Here is a 26,284-nt window from a genome sequence, read left to right on the forward strand (position 1 = left end):
GATAAGAAATCCCTTACCTAGATACCTGTCAATGTTATTTTTTTTCCCTGTAGAATTCTTTACCTTTATTTTGGCAAAATCCCTATGTTGTTATAATCAAAATATTTTTGTGTTCTAAAAACAAGATCTAGTCACAGTAATGATTGAAGGAGTAAAAATGGTGTAATTGTATTCCAACTATACATTATTTGAATAATTTCCAAAAAGTTGTATATTAAAGTAAATGTAAAAGTAAAACACAAAATGCACATTATTTGATTCTACTTACATAAAAGTCTAGAAAGCGCAAACTGATCTGCAGTGACAGAAATATTGTGATAGAAATATTCATTACCTTGCTTGTGGGAATGGCTGCACAAGAAATCCTGCTAGTTGCAGCAACATGGATGGATCTAGAGGGTACTATGCTCAGTGAAATAAGCCAGGCAGAGAAAGACAAATACCGTATGATTTCACTTATTTGTAGAATCTAAAAACAAAGCAAAACACAATGAACAGACAACGTAGACTCATAGACACTGAGAAGGGACTAATGGTTACCATGGGGGAGGGGTTGGTGGGTAGGTTATGTGGGTACGGAAGCTAAAGGAGCACAAATTTCTCAATGATAAAGTTGGTCCTGAGGATAGTAATACAACATGGAGAATATAGCCAATGATTCTATAACATTTTTCTGGCAAGGTTACTTAAAGCTAAAAGTGATTCTCCCTTCTTAGAAGTAACCCTCAGTATCTGAATGGCTTATCTGACACTTGCCATGCATTCATGCAGTTAGTTATATTTTCATTGTGCTTGTGCTATTTCCTTGACTAGATCGTAAACTCAGAGGATAACAAAAATAACATTTAATGGTAATTAATATTTATTGAAGGCCTCTCTATGTGCAGGGCAGTACTCTAAGCACTGTGCATGTTGTAATCCATTTAATCTTGACAATAACCTTGAAATCAATATTACATAATTGTCTTCACTGTAGATGGGGAACTGAGTCCCAGAGAGGTTCAGCAGCTTGCCCGAGGTCCCCAGCTCTAGTAGGCAGCACAGTTAGGATCCACGCCCATGCATTCTGACTCCAAACGCTTTACCCTTAACTACTTCATCATATGACTTCCCAGGATATCTCATGCTCTTGACTAGAAGGGGCTCCAAAAATATTTAATGATTGACTTATCAAATAATTTTCCAAATGTTTTCATGATTTTATCAAGTTTTGATATGAAAATATCCTTCTGGATAGGAGATAGAGAGCAGTTTTTATTACCTTAATATTCTCAGTAAGAGTTTAAAAAAGGAACAGGAACGATTTCAGGTGTAGCTTAAGAATTTCCTGCAGAAATCCCTCCTCATTATCACTACTGAAAATTCACAGTAACCAAGTGCTCATCAGGTTCAAATACGGAACCATGTCTGACTCCCAAATCTGAGGTTCATGCAGTACATTCCTGCCTCAAAACAGATGTTATTTTTCTGAGATATAACTTAGGAAACTTTCTTTTCACCTGTTAAATAAGTAATAATTCCTTGGCTCATTGTAATAGAGCATACGAAGTATTATGACCCTAATGCAAATACTGCTCTTATGCTGAATTTTCTGGACCAACATTCTTTCTGGCATGCCTCTCACTTTCCCTACTCTAAGAGATGGTTAAGAGAGTGCCTACCACTAAAAATGATCCCTTTCTACTGTAGTTCCTACTGTACTTACCTTCAATCAAGCTATGAAGTTCTAAGTTGTTAAAAAGTTTGACTATGTCTTCACTTTCTATAACCAAAACCTTCTCCTAATACAGAAAAGTAATATCCTAAGTGCTAGAGGCTTAAATGGAAACAAAAAGCCTTTACAAATCCCTTAAACAAAAAGGAAAACCTGTGAAAAGAGATCTCTCATAGCTGCAGAATAAAATCAGCAGACTTTGCTTGTCATTACTTCATGTGGATCTTCTTGTTAACCTGTGACTTGTCAACACTTTGCAACTTCCCCAAGGACTGTAACAATCTAGTTGAAAGTTGAGGTAATTGGTACAGTGTGAACACACACACACATGCATATCTGAGTCATGTATCTTGTACATATCTATTTTACTACATAAAAAATATAGTATAAGCTAAAATTGTATAAGAATAAAACATAATTCGATGTGTTAAAGTACTTTAAAAGAGTTAAGTTGGCGTGCCTAAACAATGTTTAATGGGACAGAAAAGATCCAACAGGGTCTTAAGCCAGACTTAGGATTTCTATGAGAAAGAAACAAAACAAAACTGGGAAAAGCATCTTTCAGAGATACCAAATAAGGAGGCAGGAAAATGAAGAATAAAACAAAAACACAGGGAGAGAGTGGCTCCAGTCCCAGTGGGAAATACAATGACGACGGCCCGGGAAACTCAAGGTCAGGGCTGAGAGGAGTGGTCAGGGTTGGAGAATGGGGAGGATTTCCCCTGTATAAAGGGATCAGTTGCATTTCAGACCCTGTGATCTTCTGATTTCTTTGGGAAAAAAATCAGAAATTTCAGAGGAAATTTTCAGTTTAGTAAATATTATTAACTAATCTGTGTTTAAAACCTTTTGTAGGTGAACACCATGTTATCCAAACAAAACATATGTGTGGGCTAGTTCTGGCCTCAAGGCCTCCAGTTTGCAACCTGAACTAGAATGAGTGAAATGATACAAATCTAAGTCATAATTCAAAATGTTATGACCTGCCTGTCCAGTGGGGATTAGTTGTCATGAAACAGAACTTTTCTGTCCTTCACGATGGGGGCAAGTGCTATAGAAAATGGGCGTAGTTGATGAAGAAAACTGGAGTCTTGTTACTCAAACTGTGGTCCGTGGTCCAACAGCATGAACATTGTCCAAAAGGCTGTTAGAACCTCGGGTCTCATCCTAGACTCCTTGAATCATAATCTGAGCTTTACCAACATTGTCCAGTGATTCGCATGCAATGAGTTCTTGAAAAGCACCCAATTTAGCATACTTAATGTTCTTGCTTTTAAATAGACCCCTGCAAGACAAATCACAGCAAAATTTGAGCAGAGAGCAAAATTTTTGAGAGCCTTTAGTTTTACTCAAAGAACATGGAGCCCAGAAAGTTCACTTTCACTGAAGCTTGAAGAGAGCAGTTAATATGGTAATGTTGACATATTTAGTAATGCTTTCACAGTGTTAAGTTCTTTACAACAACTTAGTGAGCCAAATACAAGGCTCAACACAGGTAATGCATTTATTTGGTAATCAGTAAATTAGCTTACATAGTCAGTAAATGTTGAATCCTGAACAACTTAAGATCTTTAGCTTTCATGTGTTTTTTGCAATATTGTGCTCAGCCTCAAGTATAAATTGAATAGAGTGACCTTTTGATACTCCATGAAATTGACTGCATTTCCGAAGATTCTGTGGTTTCAATTACCATACATTTTTTATATTTGGTCCACAGCCATCGCATTGGCCCCGGCATAACAATATCTTATCATTGGTTCTCATAATGCAGTCCACCAGCATGTTGCTACCAATGTGTGTATGAGCACATGTGGGTGTGTTCCCAGGCAGAATTTCATGTCAAGTCCAGAAACAATTTACAATTTACCCTATTCTAATCTAACCACTAAATGGATTGCAAAATGTGAATGATTTTGGTTCAGTGATGGAAATTGTGTTCTAGGGTGCTAGCTAGATCATGAATTTGTGAGATGGATAAGTCAATTAGTGGTTCCTCAGTTTATTAGCAACTTAATTGTCAGAATGTAATAGAAACTTCTGAACTGCAACAACTCATTAGAAGCAATGAAACATGTGACTTTTTTTCTAGATATTCAGTGAGCTGTGTTTTTTTTTCCCCACAGAGATCTTGAAAATAAAATTAACAATTAAGTTTAAGTGCACACCTGTGAAGGTATAAAAGGTTTGAATCCTACCACTGGAAAAATGCTCTGGAAAAGTTAGGCATGATGAAGAGAGGGGGAACCTGGATTCATATTTTTACTCTGGGAGGCTAGATTCTTAGCCTCCTCAAACTTCAGTTTCTTTATCTGTAAAATGCTGATAAAATGGGTATTTCCAAGGATTGTTATGCAGACAAAAGGAAATAGCATGGGCACAGACATCTCTACCACATAGCAAGAGCTCAAAGACTACTATTCTCTTTTGTCAATGTAGATATTTTTCTTCACTTGCCCTTTATCTTGAAATAAGTTCAATTTTAGAGCAACCTTATTTTTTTTCAAGATTAAAGATATAATCATTAAGAAGCCTGTAGCCATTGTATCATCTGCTAGAAAGAAAGCTTTATCTTGCTGTCATGTTTGTACTTTATAGAAATTGACAGTTTCTGCCAAAACAGGAGTTTACTTTTTTAGTTCCCTGGTGGATTGTGGTTTGATTTTATTTGCCCTTTATGGCAATAATACTCAGATCACTGTCGCAGAAGCTCAAAGAAAAAAATCTTGTTTCTCCTCTAATGTCTTATTATAGCTATAGCTCCCAAAGAAGAACTTAGCAATGTTTAAGAATAAAGAGCAGTTGAAGAGTTGTGTGTGGTGATTAACCTTTAATTCACAGTTCAAAGATAGTCATTATTTTCTGAAGCCCACAGCCTGAATGAAAGTATAATATGAAAAGAGTATTACATTTTCAACTAAAAGTGATGATAAAATTATGGATTATTCCATTCTTCTAATTCCCCTGTGTCTGATTTTCATATTTCTTTTTATCTGTATTTTCATTTTTTATTCTACCTTTTTCTCAATGTAAAATTTAAATAATTATGGTATTACATACGAATGACTGCTGGGTAGCTAGGATGCTGTAAACATCACACGGACATGGGCTGTGGCTTTTAGAACCACTGCTCTGTGGCTAAGACACCTGCCATCCAAAAAATGTTTTCCAAATCTACAAATGGATAAAAGAAGGAATGAATGAATAAAGCCAAAAAAATCCAAAACAAAACAAAACAAAACAAAAACATGACCATAGACTTGAAGCAGCTGAAATATGTACTGAAGCCTTCTTTCCATTTTTTTAAAAGATATTATAAAGAATTTCAGTAAAATTCCTGCTCTATTTACTGAAGGCTATTTTACCTGGTCTTATTTTTAAATAATGTGAATTAATTATTTCCTCCCCTTATCACTGTCAAACACAGCACACTTTTTTTCCCCCATATGTATTCCCTATTTATATTTCCTATGACTCAGTGGCACTTGATTTTTTTAAGTGATATTTTTGTTCTAGTTCAACTATTCCAAATTGAAGGCAGTATCTGTAACGTTTTATCAGTTACTAAACCCAATTTATTATATAAGTAGAAAGGCTATGTAAACATTGTGGAATGGCTCATTTTAAGTAATAGATTAAGTTCTTATTTCATAGGGTTTCTTAGAATTTCTTCTTAAGTTTTGCTCTTTTACTGACAGGGTAATATTTTGAAAATGATTTTTAAAAAGGAACATCATTAGAGAAATAGGAAGAAATGCTCTTTACACCTGTATTTCATTAAACCCTTACCACAATGTTGTGAAGCATCTATCTCCATTTTATAGTTGATAGCAGTGAGGTCTCAGGACCTGAATTCCTTCTCTAAGACATAGGCTAGTATGTAACAGAATTAGAACTTGAACCCCATTCTTGGAAGGCCAAATCCTATAAGATTTTGACTACTACTTTGGAAATATTCACAGCAGACATGATATCAATAGGAACAGAAGCAAAATGAGACATCTTGGTTAATGTTTCAGAAATACTGAACTACCCACTGAATGTTCTTCTTTCAGGGGCAAATTGAGCAGCAATTGAGGTTGTAATGGCACAGAACTATTTTGCTATCAATTGCTAAAGCCTGCTGTTTTCATATTGTGCCTAGAGGTGAAAGGATCTGCTCCAGGGCCACCCTTAGCTGATAGCATCAGATCTTTCAGCCCCAGACAGATGACAGCTGGCTGGTATCATCCCGACAAACAGACCTACATAGTTTGTCTACAACTATTGATGTCAACTGGGACAATGGGGATTCCAGAGAGAGGCAGTGAGGGTGGCTCCTCATCTCCTGCAGGGCTTTCCTGGGGAGCTTGCTATCATCTGCTTGTAAGTGAGCAGTGTTGTGAAGAAGAAACATATTTAGATATACAACTAATATGTATAGTTCACATTCAGTAAATATTCTTTGATTCTATTTGAGATGCATACATCTATCTTTAGCACAACGTTTTTGTGGAATGCTTCTTAACACCTTCTCAAAGCATAATGGTACTGTGCTATTTTTACTTCCAGTAACCTTAGGGGAGAGCCAGGCCAGATTTCACTGCAGCCATTTTACAGAAGAGAAAATTAGGGCCCAAGGAAGGCAGTTCTAAGCCAGAGCCACAAAGCTGAGTAAATCAGGCTGACCTTGAGTAATGAGTTAATCACACTTAAACTTCTTCTTGTCCTTTTTGTCGTACATTAGACATGCTTTTTATCTTTGCATTTTTATTTCCTAAATATGAAAACACTCATTATAGAAAGTTTAGAAAAGAACCAATTGAAGTGAAATCATCAGATGTCTCACTTCCTTACAATATTCCAGGGTTGATTCTTTCAGATGTTTCCCAGGATACATACTGATCTAATAATATTTCATGGATATATTTCATTTTAATCATATACGTCTGATCATCATCTTCATGTATGGAGCATGTCACTGTGTGGCGCATGTCAAGTTTTCATGGCCTGCTTAGCCTATGGGCAGAGGTCACATCTCATGTTACCTGTGATGATTTTTTTTAAAGAGGAATCTAATTTGATAGCTGCAGCCTAGCAATGAGCCTCTTGGTTGGTCCCTGCCATATGCCAAAGATCTACTGATGGACCTATGAGTCTTGAAGAAGGGTCCAGGACTGTAGAAAGATACTGACAGGAACTAACCAAGAGGTTCTAAGACTGGACCTTTGCTTGGTGGTGTGACATGTAGATTCTGCGTGGGTTACTGAGGGAAGAACCAGGAAAGTAAGCCCCCTCAGCAGAAGGGTGAATTGGAGCTGGACTGCATGAAGGTGGAGCCTGCCCACTCTGTGCAAGTCGGGAGGGGTTCACAGCATCCCACTCTGAGGCGGAAGCCTTCTCTGCTTCAGTCGCTGAAAGAGATCATAGCAGGTAGGTTTGCCTTCCATTGGAGGCTCTACTATTCAGTCTTCTGTAAGGGTAATTCTCAGGCCTGGTTTCCATTAGAATCCCACAAGGGAAATTTTGAAAAAATGCTAACTCCCACCTCCAAAGGTACTGACTTAATTGCTCTGGGCTGGGGCAAGCATAAGTATATAGTTTTAATGCTCACATGATTCTATAGAGCCAGAATTGAGACTTATGGCCTTACAGGCATTTTTCACCTTGTGTGAAAGATGGCCAGCAGGAAACCTTTTTTGAGTAAAGTTTTTGTACTAAGAATTATATTTTCAACAGTTTTAGAGATTTAAATGTTTCTATGGTATCCCCTATTAAGCCTGTTCTAAGAAATACACCCATGCTGTGCTTTTGTAAATAAATCTGATTTTAAAAAATATTTGGTAGAATTCTTATTGTTTATTCATTCATCTATTCCTCATAGCAATTTTGTTTAGAGCCATTTATTTTGTTGGCCATATCCTCCTGCGATAGAGTAAGCTCTGTAAGGGCAGGGAATTTTTTTTGTTGTTCATTGCTATACCCCGGTGTCCAGAATGCTGGTCCATAGTTGATACTCAAAACTATTTGTTAACAGTTTTTGATACTCAATTTGCCACACAAGTTATGATTCTGATTCCTAAGGAGCTTACAATATATTGAAAAGCACAGACATGGAACTTAACCGCAGTTCAGTATTACTACAGAGGTTTGCACTGGGAACTTCTCATTTATAATATTTTAAACGATTTTGAAGCCTGAAGAAGAAAAATGGCAAGAGTGAAAGAAAGGTACTTTTGTTCTCCTGGGAAGCAACATGGTATAGTAGAAAAACTAAGGAGCCCATTAGCCCCAGAGAAATATATAGATGTAGATGAGCTACTGATGGACCTTAAGAAAGTCTGTTTAAGCTTTTAGGTATCAGACTTCTCATCCCCAAAATCACCCAGCTGGGTGAGTTGACTGTATTTAGCCTGTACTATTGGGTATTTCTGTTTCTTCATTCTATCATGATGTGAGCCCATTGTTATGTGACTTGTTTTCTCCTTTTTTCATTCTGTAACTATTGAATTTTTATACAGTTTGGTTTGTACTTCTTTGGCCATTTTTCCATGTTGTTACAGGTACATATGCTTTTTTAATACAGTTATTGAGGTATAAAAGGATGTCCCCTTTGGTGGTGTTAGCCGCTTTGTCTAACTGGATGGCATAAGCTGTTCTATGTGCATGCTCACCACATATGCACTTAAATCACTGATAATCATGAATGATGCTGCATCTAGAACCAATTCAGTATAAAGTATTTAAAGATTCTTCGTGAGAGGTGCACTCACTATGGCATTAAAAGAAACTCAGTGTCTAAATCCTATGAGATTGCAGACTTATTCACATGTTAACCTAAACCTATGTGGAATACTTAAGATAGGAAGTCATTGTGAAGATAAACTTCTTGTATTGTATTTATCCAGCAAGTACTGATTGACAACCTACTATTCTGTGCAGAACACTTTGGTGGAAAGTGAAAGTTCCTCAGTGAATCCAAGATCCAAACACAGGCTCTAAATGGCCCCTGCTCTCTTGAAGGAAAAGGTAGGAGGAGCACAGAACATTACCAGGAGTCCACTTGGATTTCCTTCACCCTGAGTGACCCCACAGAGAGGATGGCCTTGCCTCTGAATAGTTTCTACCACCCTGAGACAATTCTCTCTCATTTTAATGCTATTGCCAGAATATTGCAGCAATCAGATCATTTGACATCACCTCTGTCTTGGCGTCCCCAACCTTCACATGCCACATGGATCCAGGTACCAGGGATCTGCGGCTTCAAGGTTAGCACATGCATCTGGTGGTGCTAAGTCATTAAGGACAGATAGCATTGATATAAGGATGCCTTCTAAGCACTCTTTTGAGCAGAAAATATACTATCCTATGGAGAACTTATTGGTGGTGATGGAAAAATATTATATACATTTCTTTCAGAGTCAGTCCAAAAAAAACATTGTTATACCCAAGGTTAATATAATCTGCTGATTTGCCACAATAAGATTTTATGAGTCCTTTGTACTAGGCCTCTTTTCTGAAGTCCTTGTACTGCTCTTCTGATTGAACAATGCTCATGTGTAGTATTTATTAAATATTTTCAGTATCACCTCCCTCCTGCTTATACCAATAAGTTAACTACAGAAAAAAAATTACTCATTGTAAGTTCTCACCTCAAGATCTTTGTACTTTTTTCTCTGCCTAGAACATTTCTTTCTCAGCTGTTATGACTTGCTGGTATATATATATATACACACACACACACACTATTGAATATATATTTATACTGCCAATATATATAATGGTAGTATATCTATATATATTTTATACTATCACTTTATACATATTATCTCTCTCTATGTGTATATATATATACTATGTATATGTGTGTACATGTATATATTCCCTATATATATGTGTGTGTGTGTGTGTGTGTGTGTGTACTCTATATATGTTTATATATTCTATCTTTAGAAGGAGCTTGTTTGTTATCTGCCACCCTCTCTCCACCAAACTAAAATGCAAGCTCCTGGAGAAGAGATGATAGCACACAGTAGGCACTCAGTAACTATGTGTAAATAATAAAAAGATGTGTACTTGTCAGTAGGCATGGTATAGGTCTGCATGTGTGTGCATGAATGGAGGATATGTCAAACGTAGATTTCATAGTTCAGCTTGGTATGGATTTCAGATGATCACTTGCTGCAATAAGCATGCAAGTGGCCTTATGCTTATACTTATCAAAACTGCAGAACTGTTTTGGACTGTTCCTCTAAAACTATCATTCTCAGCTGGAGGCAATGTTGCCTCCCAGAAAATATTTGGAAATACCCAGAGACATTTTTGATTGTCACAACTGGGAGGTGCTACTGGCATCTAATGGCTCAAGGCTGTGAAACCCTAATGTGCACAGGACAGCCCCCCACTACAAGGAATTTTCTGGCCTCGGATGTTGATAGTGTCAAAGTAAAACACCCTGATCTGCGATTTTGATTTAGTGGTTTGCTCTGGGGCCCAGAAATTTGTATTTCTATCCAGGGATCCGGGTTGATCTTATAAAGGCTTTAGGGAGTTTGAGACATCAGTGTGAGCTGGATTTGTTGAAAAACATCCCATCAAAGAGGGAACACTTAAAGCAGGCTTTGAGGGAGGGGTGGATATGAACAAATGAAGGGAAAAGGGAAAAACATTCTCATAGAAAGACAAATCACACCTAGTGGGATTAAGATAGGCTATGCAGTAACACTGGGCCAGCAATGAATACTGAGCAACCATCTCCAACCTCTTCCTTCTTCATTTAAGGCCAGCTCTGCGTCATGGGATGTAATGCATTTTCTGCCTGTGTTCTTATCTTTTTATAGTTAACTGATATGCCTTTCTGACTCATTATGCATCTTCTAACATGAATATTGATTAGACTAGCCCATGCCCACTCTCACTTATTGTTCTAATAATATCTTCCACAAAATTCCCACATATAAAAAAAAGGATTGAGTATAAGCTTTTATCAGATATGTCTGGTTTGATATGTCTTTGCCTCTCATTAGCCTCATGAATTTGGGGTTAATGATAGGGTAAATGAGTTTAAATGAAATAACATGTATAAAGAAATTAACTCAGCACCAGACATGTAGAAAGCACTCAGTAAAGGTCTGCTACTATTTATTATTATTTTTTAATTAAAATAGCATTTTTCTGTCACAGTATTTATGAAACTACTTCAATGAACAGAATAAAAGTGATGTTGGGGCTTATGATCAGTATCTTATATCAATCTTAGCTGCTGATTATTTTGTACTTTGTTTTGATCAAAAAGGATTGAGAAGATCCTGCTTCATAGAAATAAGTATTTGTAAATAGCTCCAGGTTTTAAACTGTTCATCCTCACTTCTCAAGATACTTCTTAAATCTTGAGATCAACACAACATGATTCAGCTTGGCAGGTTAATGCAGCAGTGGTCTGTACTCTATTTATGAAAAGAGAAATAACACATTTGAGTATGCATGTTGCTTTTTAAAAACAAGTTATATTGGCATACGAGTTCCACTATATAAATATATAAAATATCACATACCATAATATTTATAATAAACCCTTGCAGAAATTGGACTGATGTCCAGGATTCCATGGGACACAGCTTGAAAAAAATCTTTGGCTAGGAATAATATATACTTCCAGCTTAAAAACGAGTGTGTTTTCCAATATGGAATAAAACAGCTCACTCTAGCCCAAATGGATTATTATGGCAGTTGTTTTCTCTGAGCAGTAAGCTTGATGTTCCTGCATGGGCAGATAGTAAGTAAGTCTGACATGATTTTTCTTCACAAATCATCTTGGCTCTTTTGAGATATTTATAAATTAATTGCTTGATGATGCCTTCCAGTGTCCCCCCAAACACCAGAGTTGGAGGGAATTGATCTCTTGCATTTACAACATCTATCCCAGACCCTTGCCTTGCAAATGGTGGGCATTACATTGATTTACAGATTTGGTGCTTTGGGCTAATTTCAGAATTAGTTCCTCTGTAGTTGTCTCTGTTCATATTTCCTTCTTTCCCACTAAGAATATATTGGCTGCTTGCCTAGCCTATCAACTGGTATATGAGAATTGAGTGCAAGCTAATTTTTAATCATAGCTGAAGATTAGCATTATTAATAAGATAAATCTCCGAGGGGTGGAAAGGAGTGGGAATTACAGAGCAAACAATGACAACAAAAGGAGAATGAAAAGTCCCATAATATTCTTAGGACTGGTTAGACTTTTTATTTATTACTCTTCATTTTTATTAAACATGTACTATATGGCAAGTGTCCTGATAGTAATCAGACAGGCCTCCCAGTGCTTCTATTTTAGATTGACCCTGAATAACTTAGGTCAATAAATAAATATATGTATGTGTGTGTGTGTATGCATACATATTTTTATATTTACATATTTGTTACATATAATATATAATGTTATATAAATAAATGTATATTGAGTTACATATATATTGAGTTACGGAAATAGGGGCCAAAGGGAAAAACAAACCAAGAAGATGGATAGACTTTATCTGGAGTAGTTGGGAAGCCTCACTGGGAAAATGACATTTGAGTAAATGAAGGGATGAAGAAGGGGCAAGCCATGTGGCCATCGGGCACTGGAGCTTCTATTAAAGGGAATAGCAGGTGTAATGGCCTTGGGGTAAGAGAATTACTGGCTTATTTGTGGACTAGTGAGGAGGTCTGAGTGGTTGGAAAGGATTCAGACAGATAAGTGTGGGTCACTGAGAGGGTCAGATGAGATAGGTCTAGCATAGGGCAACCAACCAAAATCTCAGTTAGCCAGAGATAGTCTGGATTAACAACTGAATGGTTGATTATTTATAATATTTATTTATACCCCTGTGACTCTCAGAAGTGTTCTGATTTGGATGAAAATTAGATGTTGACTCTAGGGCATGCTTAGAATTTCAGCTTTTACCCTTAGAAACATGGTAAGCCTTGGAGGGCTTAGTCAAAAGAGGGGTAAGAGAAGACTTAGGTTTGATCAGGATCACATAGTCTTACGTGCTGGGAATGGACTATTGGGATAGGGTGGCGGTGGCAGAGGTGAAAGCAGGGAACCTAGTTAGGAAACTGTGGGATTATTGTTCTAGCTTGTGCAGTGCAGCCAGAGTTGAGGTGTTTCGCTTGAGGCCATGCAGTTAGCTAGTGGTGCAGATGGGACTGGGATCATCTCTCCTGACCTCCAGTCTGGCGTTCTTTCCATGGTGCCCAGTTTCTCTCACACATTAAACCTGAAGACAAATGGAGTGTCCGGCTGACTCTTTACAGGTCTATTAAGTGTCCAGTTTGGTAGCACAACGTAGTTCCTTCCTCTTCACACTGTAAAAAGTAGACATGAAACATCCTCTCTGCCCCCACTGAAATAGTTCATTTTGAGAGCATTGCCTAGGATTTCCTTAGGTCCCTCTCTTGAACCTCTGAATTTACCCTTTGGCTCCTGTACCTCTTCAGAATAATGAATTCCACATGTTCATTAACTCATGTTTATTAACTCATGAGTGAGTGGTTTAAGCTAATAATTCAGAATGGAGCCTTAGTACAGATGTGAACATACATTTTATGCCTACTTAAATAGAAGCATAAGTATTAACAAGAATTAAATGGACTCCCACAGGTATAAATATGTCTATGGAAGGAACTCTTTAGTTCTGCTTGTATTTCTTCCACTTGCTTCTAATTTTAACTGTAGGAATTCCAGTTTTTGATTATTGCTTTCCTCATTAGAGTGGATAATTGAAAGAGTACATGTGCTGATTATACTCTTGTATAGTCAACTACAATTGCATATGTGCAAATATTCTTGAGACTGAGATGCACATGTACATAGTCTGTTTTAAAAATGTGTATTTGAGATGCAAACTTGTGTACACTGAGGAAGCATGGTATATATAGACACATTTATATTCATATTTTAAGCAGTCTGTATATCCGTGGGGAGTTGCCCAAATAGTGAAATTAAGATTTATATTCTTTTTTTCTAGCTACTATATCAGCATAACCTTAAATTCCAGTAACTTTGGTGTCCGCCAGAGCAAACACAGCATCCCAAAATATGCTTATCTTGTCTCTCCTGGGAATAAAATATGGGAATAAGCTCAGGGTATCTGGAAGAAATGAATAGATACAAAAGTATTTTTAATAAGGAACGTTTGATGCAGTGTAAAGCAGTCTCTATTGTCTTGATTATTTTTCTGTTGCATATCTATGCTAGAAATGTCTTAAGTCTTTTTTTCTCCTTCAAGTTCCCATCCCTTTTCCAAAGCCTTCCCATAGGCTGAACAAAAAGCGGTTTATTTTTGGGACTCTTCCTATTGAATAGGATAGGATTTAGCTAACTATATGGAGGGATTCTGCCTATTTTCTGTTGGGGTGTGAGCAGGCAGGGAAACATGCTATTACTACCCGTCCATGGGTATAAGAGTATCAAGAAAAATCAAAGTGGATTTTAGAGAATTCAAGGAGAGAAAGAGAAGAGAAAGAGAAGAAGATGAAAAAGAGTTGCTTGAAAGTGGGCATTCAGAATATTTAACAACATATTCATCAAAGGCTGTGACCATTCAGAGTGGGTATGTGCAATAAACAATTGCTGACGTGGCTTAAAGGAAAAAGCTAGTAACCTCACATTCTGTTTTAGTGGTCTGTGTCTAGTCTGAATTGTTATTTTTCATTTCATTTCCAAAACAAGTTCATCTTTTCTTTGTTTTGAATTCACCTTCTTGAAACTCTTAAACTTCATATGCCAAAACCAAAATCTATACATGCAGAAGTTTTCACCTTATTGCACATGAAACTCAGATACAGAACTTTATGTATGGAGATTCAGAAAAGGGACTCCTATAATCAGTTGTATTCCTTATTTGAACCCCTGAATCTATCATAAAAGTAACTTTCTAATTTATTTACTTCAACTCCTGGTGGGGTCTGGTGGAACAAATAATACCAAATAGTGGATAATCCAAAAAATGTCATTTATATTTGGCTTCAGAATACATTACCAGATGTTACTCTAGCAGATTTCCCTTCCTAATTAGGCCTCTCAAAGTAGGAGTTAATTTTGTCTTCATTAGCTGCTTCCAAATCAGCAGGATGGGGTGAGGAGGGAGCCCAAGGCATGCTGGGTATTGGGAAGAAGCTGGCCTACTGCTCAACATGGGCAGCAGATCATGCTCAAAGGATGAAATGCAAATACAGGTGATCAAGATGATGGGCATACACACTGGGAAAGATTTTTGAGCATCTTTTTGAAGCATTATCAGGCCTTTCTCAACTCTTTATTTCCCTTAATCATGAGTGCAGAAAAATTTTGTAGTAGGAATTAGTTAAAAACCTTAAACTTTATATAGAAAAAGACAGGGATTCAGAGAGGTTGAGTGACCTCTCACAGAAACTGACCCCTGAGTAAACAGTACCTAAGCTACCAAAACTGATTACTGAATGATAAGAAGACCCCACTGTTTCCTTCTTATTGATGATTTGAATAATGAGGAAGCAAGAATTCTCTTGGCCTAATTCACATTAAGAGAGCTAAGATAATGAAGCTGTGATTAAATGGTTATTAAACTATTTTTATCAAACAGAGATCAAGCAAGTGTGAGAATCTGGGGATGCAGAGTGTAATTGCAACTCTCCAAGATGTGGAAAAAATTACTATCATAAGCAGGGCATGGTCCTTCCATAATAGCCTGCATTTAAAAATCTTTGGGATGCCACATGTAGTTTTCACTGTGCATTTCTCCCTTCAGGTGTCAGTTAGTATCTCAGTCCCTTGTCTCTTTCTTAATTCAGTGGATTTATTCTCTTCCTGTGCACACGTGGGGGAGTTGAGTGCAGTTGCCCCACTATGTGTAACTGTTAGAAGATCCTTGTGCCTACTATTCTCAAAGGAAGAAGGTCCAGATATACTCTGGATCCCAAATTTCAAATCTTGAGGTAACTGGGCACCTGAAGCAGCAGAATCTACCTTCCTTTAACCTTGACTTTTGAATAATATTACTCTTAATGCAGTTAACATGGGGACCCAGCAGTTGCAAAGAGCAGCAGTGAGCTTTCTGGCTGAATTGAGTGTTCTGAACTATCATCTACTAATGACATGGCATTACTTTGGAATTGTTGCACATTCTACATTTTGTTTAGCATACATGTATGTGTATCATTGATCACTGGAAAGCTTTTACACACTGAGTTTTTGTTGATGTGCCTTCTTTAGTCCTGGAGAGCCCTCAGAGGAGGAAATATTAGAGTCACATGGACCTTTTTTTAGATCTGAAGAACAGAAGCAGACTTGCAGTGTGTAAAGGGAGCCTGAGGTTGAAACCCGCCATGGGAAATGTTGCTTGTTAGCCACAGAGCTCCACTGTGGAAATGCCCTTGGTCTGTTCCCTACGTTGCTCCTACCACCTGCAAGACTGAGCTCAGTTGGTGTCGCTGTAGATCACTACCCAATTGATGATCTGCTCTCTGTTGTTCACCTCTTTGCACTTCTTTTCTTAACTTATATGGAGCTAATAAATATATTTTTGTAAAAACAGTAATTTTGAACAATTACAAAGCAGTATCAGAGCTGAGTCTTTGCAAGGTTATCTTGTAATGTCATTTTACTGACTAAGGTGTTTCCACGGCCTGTCACCTGTGAGCAGACATGTATTAGTAGGCCTGTGTGCTTCATCTGCAGTGACTTTGATTTATTTGCTCTTTAAATTGGGCTGGAGCAGTAATGGAAAGTGACATTAATTGTTTAACAGAGTCCTTTTTGTCACATCCACTGCCTTCTCTGGAGTGTTTGGCTGTTGAAACTCATGCTAAACTAACTGAAATTGCCACAGTGAGGGACATTGTCCACTCAGCTTTACATATAGGAGTATCTGGTGAGCTTCAACACAAAAATGTCATCAGTAAATATCACACTTTCTTTCATCTTCTATGATTAAAGAAAACATAGAAAACTTGAAAAATAACATTCTCTTCTTCCATAATTCAACAACAGCTCTACTAAAATAAATTGTCTTGGAGCATCTCTCTGAGTCATCCACATATAGGGATGATAACAAAAAGGTTTAATAATAATTTCTAATGGAAATTGACTATAAATAATGATTATGGCCCTGCTGGTCCATACTCTTTAAATACCAGCTTTTCCTACCCACATAATCCAAAACACACACACACAAACAATGCCAATTTCCATTCCACAACCCTTTTCTCCCACTGTAGTTTCAGGAGAGAGGAGAATTTAAATAGTTGGTTTAATCAGATCTTGTAAATTAATGATGACGTTGTCAAGCTCCAGTATTTCTGCCTTTGTATTTGGTATACATTCATTCAGGCTTATTAAAGAAATGGGAGAAAACTAGTTAATTTAAGTGTTCTTTGTCATTGTGACTTGATTGGAATTATTATAGTTTGTTTACACAAAGGATAGAGCTGGGGTGCTATTGTATTATGTGATTGAAAGCAAATACAGGCTTGTAGTATTGCTGGAAAGCCAAACAAAAGACTTTAATCAGGGTACACAAAATTACTCATTTATTGGTAAACATTCTTAACATTTTCTTGTGCTATTTTTGAAGTTCAGTAAAGTAATCCTTTCTGAAAATTGGAGTACCTGGAAAAAATGTCCAATTTACTGAAAATTTGTGTATGTGTGTGTGTATATGCATGAGATAGTTTCAAAGATTATTTTCATCAGATAATGTGGACATATTTATACTAAGGTAAATACCATGATTTTGAGATGATTTAAAATAATATATATTGCATTTAAATATAAGTTTTATTTAGAATAGTTTAATAACCTGAATTCAGTTTTTGGTGGATGTTGGGGAATCTAGATTGAAATAAAAAGGGGGAGATTAGAATCTTTGGATACCAGATTATGATCCTGGTCAGATTATCAGGAAAAAAATCACTTCAGTAACTTTACTATTAAGATTACATGGGTAAGTTCAGAAGAATTAAGGGGAAGGGGATAGTCAATAAGATTTTGTTATTGAATTGCACGATTTGGATTTTAAAGAACCAATCAGTTTATGGAAGGAAGTGGTGCCATTTTGAAATTACCTTTTATCACTTTTGATTTGGATTTACCTTGTGTATTAGTGTCTTAAAAAACTCTGCTTGTGTTCCCAAAACCACTTGACTCTCAACGTGAAGTCCAGGGAGACACATTTTGCAAAAGTAAAAAATGCTGAGTAATGTCTACCATGAGTCCAAATGGCTCTTCTTAGATTCTGAGATCCAAACAAGAAAGAGTTTGTAATTTTACTCCAGGTTGGAGACTCATCAGTAATAAGGGAAAACAATTTTTATGTGAAAATAGAATGTATACGTGATAAAGGCCTGCCTAATTTCTCTAGTAATACAATTTGATTTTCTGATTAGCTGTCTTATTCTATGATTCTTGTAATTTTGTCAGGTCAATTAACTGGAGTTCAGTGCTAGAGAGAAAGGACGTGTGGGCACTGCTGGCTTCATTAGATGTCAGCAGCTTAGGTGCATTTTGTAATAGAATTTGTATGGGATAATTTAGCCAATATTGTTAATGTCATAGCATACAGAACTTAAAAAAAAGACTTATGAGGCAGGTTAAATTAGACAAACAATATGAAGTGCCAAAGGTAGGAAAAGAAAATGATCTACACAATATATATTCTAGGCAATAAAGGCAGATAAATGAATTATTCAGCAAGTAATCAATGACTGAACTGTATGCCCAGAATTGGCATTGGTACATAGAATATATAAGAAAGACATTGCTCTTAAATAAGGTATAAGCTCCAGAGTGGGAGGTCTTGAAAGTTTTTGTACAGAGTACTGAAATAAATATTATCATTTTAATAAATTATTTACAAGTTTTTCCATTCTGCTGGAGGGTTTATGGAGGGGCAGAGTTTTGTCTTGTTTCTCTTTGTATCTTCAACACCTAGCACAGCCCTGGCATAGTAGGTGTTCAAAAATGTTTGTGGAATGAATAACTGGAGGTTAGCTTTCTAAGGGTGTGTTGTGGGAATGAGCATGGCAGAGGAGAAAACAAGTTAAAATACGTTTCAGGAGCCCCTGTTAGAAATAACAATGCACTAGAATAGTATGAAGGCTGGAAGATATGAATGCATTTAAGAGATGTTACAAAGTAAGACTCTACTTAGTGACTGGCCAGATCAAAGAGGACTCACGGCACTTTCAGAGTTTAAATTGGAAGAACTGTTACCCAACTCAGGAAGTCAAGAGAAAGAGCACTTTTGTTGTAACAGGTTTGAAGTTTGAGTTTTGGAGATGAGGGACTGGTTATCAGGTGGAAATGTCCAGTATGCAGTGATAGATTTATGATGGAAGTTGGGAAAGATGTCAGGGAGAGAACTCAATGACTGTGGAGTGTTCAATAATGAGATTGTAATTGAAATCATGAAAGTGTATAGTTTCTCTTGGTATAGTTTCTGTTTCTGGTGTTCTAAACATTTTGTTGGGTATGCTGTATGGGAGACTGAAACTGTATCTGGAGGTGAAATAGATGAGAGATTTAGAGACTCTCTTAAGCTTTGAGATTCTCTAAATCTTCTCTTCTAGTTAGGGAAATAAGACGTAAACATGTGGAAAATGACCAAGAGCAAAACAGAATCATACACAGCAGTATTAAGCAGTGACATAATAAATTGTTAAATTGGGATGTTTATCAGTGATTGGTATGGTAAAGGTATTGATTAATTTTGTGACTAAGACCAAAAGTAAATTTGGAGTCTGAAGAAGGCATGACCTTTGTATAATAGTGGAAGTATTCAAAATTTCACATATGCTTTACTCAATTGAATAAACAAGTTCAGTCTATGCCGATGGACAGGTTTTTCCATCTCCCAATGTCAACTGGCTCTCATCTTCTTCCGTTTTTGCAGAAGATAGATGAAGAGAATGAGGCGAACTTGCTAGCTGTCCTCACAGAGACCCTGGACAGTCTCCCTGTGGATGAAGACGGATTGCCCTCATTTGATGCGCTGACAGATGGAGATGTGACTACCGAGAATGAGGCTAGTCCTTCCTCCATGCCTGACGGCACCCCTCCGCCTCAGGAGGCAGAAGAGCCGTCTCTAGTAAGAACCCTTCCTACTGTTTAACAGGAAATGGAGTTGCCTCTGGCAACCCGCTGCATGGGTATGATGCAGTAACAATAAGGTTTGGATTCTTAATTTAGACTGATGCTAAAACAGTTCCCAAGCACACTTGGGGTTGCAAGTTCTATGATTCTGGGTTTCAAAATGTTGAAAATACAGTTTTCACTGTGGTCCTTATGGCAGTTTTTTAATTTCAAAACTATCTTTGACTCTTTATATGTGTGCATTTTTATTTCTTAGTGTTATTTATGCTTATGAAGAGACTTAGAAAATGCAGATAACCAAGGAAAAAAGAAAAAAGCCAAGAATTCACCTGTAATTTCAAATAATCTCTAATATTAAAATGATTACAATTTCTTGTCTTAAGATATATCATCAACATGTTTGTGAATTTTACATATATGCATAATTTTTAATGGTTATATAGTATTTTATTGTTGGGAGATGCCCTAATTTATTGAGTGATCCCTTATGGTTGGATATGTAGTCTTTTTTCCTATTTTTCACAACCACAAATTATATAATTGACATATTTGTAGTTTTATTCTTATGCATATGATTCTAGAAATGGAAGGTAGATCAAGGGGTATGCAATATTTTAAGGCTTTAGGTCCATAATTCTTATGAAGATTGAAAAATAATAGCGATTTGCAACCTAAGTTACCTAAATTTATGGTAGGCAATGAAGAATGAATGTGTTGACATGAAGAGTGAGTTTTCTTTTCAGTGTGTTGTCTGACCAGAATTTTAGTAGCTCTAAGACCCAGTTTACCTTCTCTTCTATTGTAGACATTTGTCATTTGCCATAAATCTGATCTAAGAGAACACTGTGTAAATTATGGAATGCCATCTTCCAACCTTTAATAATGTGTGTTGGCAGTCCATTTAGAGGTTGTTTCTCTTCCATCTCTAAGTTTTTATATGTTAAAAGCACTCCATGTGAATATATGTACATCTCCTTGTATTCCTTTGTGTTTGAGATTTCTGGTCTAGAGGTCTAGTTTTTATTCCCCAATTTCTCCATATGTCATTGTCACTGGCTTCTCTGTCTCTGACGAGTACTTTGATTTCTTTACGCTAATATCAGATGATTTTTATGTACACAGTTTGACTGGAAGTGGTTGTTGCCTCCGAGTCACTCGGCAGGTCTAGGCAGAGAGGTCCTGGAAGGCCATCGAGTCAAATGAAGATACAGATATCAAGACATGATCAAGGCTTTGCCTGACTGTACACTTTGTCACATCTCCTGACTCTACTTATAAATCCTTTATAGTGATAGCCACTCTTTTATCCCAAATAGTCCTGGAATCAGTAAAGATTTATACCTTGATTGTGAAAGCATTATAGAATCTCGTTTATTGCCACTGATTCTTTTGGGTTATTAGGGGAAGATGTACATATATTCCCTCCCTAGCCCTCATGTTCTCATTTAGAAAGGCGGCTTTTCTCACCTTGTTGGTATTTGGAAATCCTTTAGGAAGATCCTTTTGCCTTATTTTACCTAGAATAAAAATCAAAGTAGACAATACTGTCTGGAATGTAGGAAAAGGAAATCCTTTCACAGTTGGTAGTAAAATGCCAAACTTCTTACTTTTTAAAAAATATGTTTTCTTTAGCACTATTGTGTTGAGGTGTGATATAATTAAAGAGTGCAGAATAAACTTTTATAATTGTAATTAAAGTTTAAAATGTCAATAACTGATTCTAATGCTTACAAGATGCATAACTGTTCTTGCTTTTCCCCTTCTCTGGTATGTTTCTAGCTTAAGAAGCTCTTACTGGCACCAGCCAACACTCAGCTGAGTTATAATGAATGCAGTGGTCTCAGTACCCAGAACCATGCAAACCATAATCACAGGATCAGAACAAACCCTGCAGTTGTTAAGGTATGATGTAAACTTTTTGATACAGGAGGAAAATGAACAAAAGGTATTTGCTTGAAGCTGAACAAGAAAGGATAGGTTTATTTATATTTATTAAGTCAGCTGGGATCCTGCAGGTGCTTCACAATGGTAAAACATTATGAAATAGGTTTCTGAATTTCACTACTTTAAACGAGGCAGAGTTCATTTACATGTTGTCTTTGGATGATTGCACTGAAAACTCCACTGTCTGTTACTACTTGCCCACTTTATTAATACGTACAGCAATGTGGGCTACAATAAAATTTGCTGATAGGCTGCTACTAGTGATGAGTGACTTTAAGATGCAGGATTGCCATTTTGCCAGCTGTCTAACCTGAGAAAGATTGTTCTGGAATCACCACAAAAGATCTATCTCTGCCATTAATTGGCTGGAATGCTGGCAATGACATAATTCCGTTAGCGGTCTGTATTAAACAATGTTTGTCTTGCCATTCACTGAGAGTGAAAACAGAGCGTTAAGGGGTACTTAAGAGAATAGTGAATACTGGGCTCCAGCAATCAGTGGCAAATTAAGGTTTAAACCAGCTTATTTTTTTTTTATTCACAGTAAAGGCGCTATAGGGTCTTGTTAGTTACATGTTGCTGAGTAGGAACATTGAAATGTAGGAGAAATGAAATAAAAAGCTGCATAAATGTCATTTAGGAATTTTAAATGTAATTTTCTTTCCTTGTTCTGCAAACAATTATTCACAGCTCATAGATCTAGTACACTTAGACTGAACACTTCATTGAAAATCTCATCTCTTCAGAAAACCTATATCCATTCTGATAAGGTTCAGTTCACTAATTTTAGCTTGCTTTATGCCTTGTTTTTAAGACCGAGAATTCATGGAGCAATAAAGCGAAGAGCATTTGTCAACAGCAAAAGCCACAAAGACGTCCCTGCTCCGAGCTTCTCAAGTATCTGACCACAAATGATGACCCTCCTCACACCAAACCCACAGAGAACAGGCACAGCAGCAGAGACAAATGCACCTCCAAAAAGAAGAGCCACACACCATCGCAGTCGCAACATTTACAAGGTAGGCTGGGGACAGGCAGCAGGCTGAGAACACTTCGGCTTCCACCCCACTGGTGTCTCTCTGGAAAGAGAATTCACCACTTTCTTACAGTTGCAGGGGCAAAAAAAATCCCTGCTTAGCCACAGGTTGAACATATCCTATTCAGCTGATATGCAGCCCAATTCACAATCACCTAAAGACACCTGAAATGTTAGCTGGGTGCAGAGGGAGAGGGGACGGAAGAGGGAATTGCAGCATCAGATTGTCTGAATCTCTGAACTGCTGAGATAATGGAAGTTCTGCACAAGCTAGGTTACCAACTCATTAAAGAGCTTTATTTATTTTTTCTTTCCAATAATGGAAAAAAATGAGACATTGCTGATTTGCTTTGTATACTTTAAGAAACATATACGGTATTTAACAGCCTCTTGCTGTTAAAGTGCATCCTTCTTTTTTTTTTTAGATGATGTGGTATGCTCACAGATTTTATTTCATAAATAAGAATTTGAAAATTCTTGGTGTTTTTAAAATTTGCTCTTTTTAAAAAATATAAATTGCCTAGATTGAACTAAACATCTGGGTTGATTTTTATGATCCCCATATATTGCTAGAAGGCTGACATATCTGAGGCAGATGAGGTTGATATGGGGAAAACCTCTCTTCCCAGAGATACAATTTTCTTTTTGACTCCTTCCCTCAAAATATTCTCATTCTAGAGGCCCAAAGAGAGTTGGTTAAAAGCTGCTCTTCCTTTAAAATATCCCAGCTTCCATGTGACTCAACCTCTAACCTTGTAGTGGAAGGAGGCATTTTTTAAGCTGACAATTTTAAACGTCCATTTCTTTTGTTCCTTGCGCTTCCCCGACTTGCCCTTCCAGCGGCACAGTGATAGTGCCCGATCCCTGCTTTGAACCATGATCATTTCATCTAGGTAGGCTGGTGTTCCTGGTTTTCATAAGTTTTCCTTTCCAGTGTTTTGAATTTCCTCTCTTATCCCTACCTCACCATAAACCCAGGATTTTTAGGAACCTTTCTTTAATATTTAAATTGGCTCACAATTAGGTTTTCCCTGGTGGGGATCTCAAAAATCACTGTCCGTTCCTTTTGTCAACTCAGGGAAATATATTTATTGAAATGGATCAAATTCTTCAACAGCTGGCTTTCCCTTGATCAGCCCCTCATTAAGCACGTTCTGGAGCAGTTCTCCTAACACGGAACCAGCAGTGCTGTCGGGTTCACCCCTGTTGAAGGCCTCAGGTGAAGAAAGCCAGCGGGGCTCAAGTCAGCACGAGAACTGAAAAATTCACTGGGCTACTTACTCCCCCTCCCGCGAGCGTCCCAGTCATATGTTCACTTTCGGGAGCTGAATTTGATGCCCCATGCTTGATAAAACCCTATAGGGCAGTGAACCCAGCCCAATGGCCCATGTTTTAAAGATCATTTTTATTTTTAATTGCTTTAAAATTTTGTTTGGTCCTTTGGACTTGCAAATGTTTTTTTTTTTTTCTGTAATCTACTTACCACTAAATATTATTGTCAACTTTTACAAACCATGGCAGTGAGGAGTTTTGTTGGCTGTGGAGGAAATATTCTTTAAATGAGACCTGACAGATGTGGATTATTTTTACAGGAATATATATTGTGGCAAAGCATAAAAACACTTATCCCAGAACAAAGCCTGTTGACAGAAACCAAAGCCAAAAACCAAAGAAAACTCCTGTAGTTATTAAAGGCCTAAAAGGAAATGAGCATAGTTGGCTGCTGACCAACAGGAAATCATGCTGAGCTGCAGGGATTATTTCAGTTATTACTCAAAACTTAAAAGGAAAAAGTATATGAACACTCAGAGATGATAACTAGGAGGATCTATGGATGTTTACCTTTCTTAATGTATTGTAAGTTTTCCTCACTGAACTTCACATGTGCTCTCTGTGACATTCTGGGGTCAAATTCTTTTCACTTCCTTCGGATAATGGGGATCTGGCCTTTAGCTCCTATGGGTGTCCCATTTATTCATTCATATGCTGATGAATTCATTCATCAAAAAATACCATGATCTGCCTGAAAAAGATGCCTTCCTGCCCTCAAGGATTTTAAAGTCTCTATTCTTGCAGCCATTGGAACAGTGTGGATGCAACTCCCAGGAAGCCAAATCAATGCTCTCTCTTCTAGTGATAGCTTTTGTGAGTGTGGGTTTATTCAGGGATTAGGTTCTGTATGTGGCTTAAGGCTATATCCATCCATGGCCCTTATTTCTTGTTTGCCTTTGGTCCCATTAATATGGCCACTGCCTATTCCCCTCCTTCTATTGCTCTTGGACTTTACTGGTACCCAACTCTTAGGTTTTTGGGGTTCTTCCTTTGAGCATATCAGACAGCCTACCTTATACCTGAAAACTGGAATTCCAGTGACTGATTCTCAGTGTACACTTAATGTGTGACATAGCACAGAACTCATATCTGGTGATATTTTCTATAGAACCTGTGTGTATTATCTTAATTATTAGTTGAACACCATAAAAGTTGGTAAAGTTCCTTAGTGTGTTCATCTTGAAAGCCTCATTATATCAGACATGCTAAAAAAATTAATGTAAAACCAGTTCATTTATCTATGTACATGAAAAGGCCAATCAATCAATGTACCTAATTTGTAGAAGACAGCATGAGCTTCATATTTTTGGATGCACATCGGAGAGATGACTTAAACCATTCAATTGTTTAAAAACTAAATCTAAATCCACAAATTAAATATGTAAATACTATTTGTCCAAGTAAAGTACCTAATTTCAGCCTAATTTGGACATAAATAATATGTTCACATTTCAAAGGACCTTAATTACTGGGAGTGACTAATTTACTTTAGTATTTATTGAATGCAATTCCTTTTGATAACAGAGGAAAGAAAACATATTCTGAGCTGGCTCTGCCAGTAACTAGTTTTATGGCCCTGGAAATATCATTTAGCATCTTTAGATCTCAGGGTTTTCATCCATTAAATAAGAAAGTTTATTCTAAAGACCTTTTCAATTTCATGTCTATAACTTTCATTACATAAATGACTACCTCTTGACCTTTTTTAAGCAGTCATTTTAATGATAAAAATGGACATAAACCTACATACATATAAACATCTCTTTATAGATAAGCATATATATATATATATGTATATATATATATATACATAGTATGTGGATGTATATCCCAAGTACGTTTCTCATCATGTTTTCCCCTCCTTCTGTTCAAAACACAAGACTGCCAAGGAGAAGCAATTGCAATTTTGTAGTGAGAAGATTCTTACTCCATCCTTCCTAATGGGAAATGCCTCCTGTAGGAGGTAAGATTTAGGAAGCATAAAAGGAAGTGGATGAACTCTCTGCAAGTCTCTGCGTCTTTCAACCCATCTGTAGTATCTTCCTTTACTTGTTCGTAAGATAATGGGGATCTGAGCCCCTTTTAAACCATTTGGGCAATGGCCACCATTTGTCATAATCCCTCAGTTAATTTTCAGTGAATGGAATGGTTATTGCTTGAGCTTTGGCCTCAT

General features: G+C 37.0%; 1 protein-coding gene across 7 annotated transcripts in view; it reads left to right on the plus strand.

The window, feature by feature from the left end:
• The window catches only part of PPARGC1A (PPARG coactivator 1 alpha), a 608,395-nt gene that overhangs the window by 549,423 nt on the left and 32,688 nt on the right, over positions 1-26,284 (plus strand). For all 7 annotated transcript variants that reach the window (XM_017653378.3, XM_073237777.1, XM_073237776.1 and 4 more), the window contains 3 exons: positions 19,600-19,794; positions 21,579-21,701; positions 22,558-22,762. In XM_017653378.3, the coding sequence (XP_017508867.2) occupies positions 19,600-19,794; positions 21,579-21,701; positions 22,558-22,762 (523 nt within the window). The remainder of the gene's footprint in view (positions 1-19,599; positions 19,795-21,578; positions 21,702-22,557; positions 22,763-26,284) is intronic.

The sequence above is a fragment of the Manis javanica genome, chromosome 5, assembly GCF_040802235.1.
Source record: "Manis javanica isolate MJ-LG chromosome 5, MJ_LKY, whole genome shotgun sequence".
Lineage (NCBI taxonomy): Eukaryota > Metazoa > Chordata > Mammalia > Pholidota > Manidae > Manis > Manis javanica.